Source organism: Engraulis encrasicolus, chromosome 13 (genome assembly GCF_034702125.1).
Source record: "Engraulis encrasicolus isolate BLACKSEA-1 chromosome 13, IST_EnEncr_1.0, whole genome shotgun sequence".
Lineage (NCBI taxonomy): Eukaryota > Metazoa > Chordata > Actinopteri > Clupeiformes > Engraulidae > Engraulis > Engraulis encrasicolus.
In genome coordinates, this window is record NC_085869.1 from 34,585,333 (window position 1) to 34,586,303 (window position 971).

Sequence of the window (971 nt, forward strand, 5' to 3'; positions counted from 1 at the left end):
TTTCCACTTGTTCCTATTGCAGTGCATTTATGTGTTCATAGATGACAGGAACATAGATCACTGATCTCAAGGAAGTGGTGTACTATGTGTAATGATAACAACAAACAAAATGCAGTTAAAGAGAGAGTTATTTGACCAAAATAGTTATTAATGCCATTGATCATTTCACAAACAAATTGATCAGCAGATGAATAGTGGGTGATCAGGGTGATCATCTTCTCTTCAGAGAGGGAAGATCAGGAAGCCACTAAAGGTGCAGTAATTATGATGACCATCGTCGTGCAGACTGTGGCCTGCTGTGAGCACCATGTTGACTACATCTCCCTCCTCCAGCTGCAGAGTCAGACCACTGGACAGATCGGAGGGCTGCCCATCAGTGTCACGCTCCCACAGGTCCACGAGATGCTGTCCATTCTTATTCATCCTGATATTCATACTACGTGTGGTTAGTAAATCCATGACGTTGAACCTGAAGTAGTAGACCCCCTTGTTTGGAGCAGTGAAGAAACCAGACACACTGCTGTAGGCCTGTCCGACATTGGTGAAGACTCTACTGAACACTAGATTCAGGTTATTTTCCCCAGACTCTATGTATCCTGAGTTAGTCAGAGCTGCTGAGAAAGCCACCTTGGGTGCTGCTCTGATCTCTTTGTCCAGATTCTTTACTTCAGTCTCAATGGCTGCCAGTCTGGTGTTCACTGCTGTCATCTCTGCTTCTTGTGCTGCATTTTCAACATTCAGGAGCTTTACTTCAGTCTCAGTGGCAGCCAGTCTGCTTTCGAGTTCTTCATTTACCTTCCTCATATTTATCATTTCAGCTTCACCAACAGCCAGCCTGGTCTTCACTGTTACCAGCTCTGACTCTTGTGCTTCATTCACCCTTTCCAGAGCTGCCACTTTAGTCTCACTGGCTACTTACCCTCACTGCTGCATTTTCTGCCTCCAATACTTTAATATCATCCTGACTAGAC

At 44.9% G+C, this 971-nt stretch overlaps 1 protein-coding gene across 1 annotated transcript; it reads right to left on the minus strand.

Moving 5' to 3' along the window:
• Window positions 1-222: 222 nt before the first annotated feature.
• LOC134460505 (cerebellin-2-like) lies at window positions 223-708 on the minus strand. Its single transcript, XM_063212891.1, has one exon. The coding sequence runs from the start codon at window positions 706-708 to the stop codon at window positions 223-225; it is 486 nt and encodes a 161-aa protein (XP_063068961.1).
• Between the last annotated feature and the right edge of the window lie 263 nt (window positions 709-971).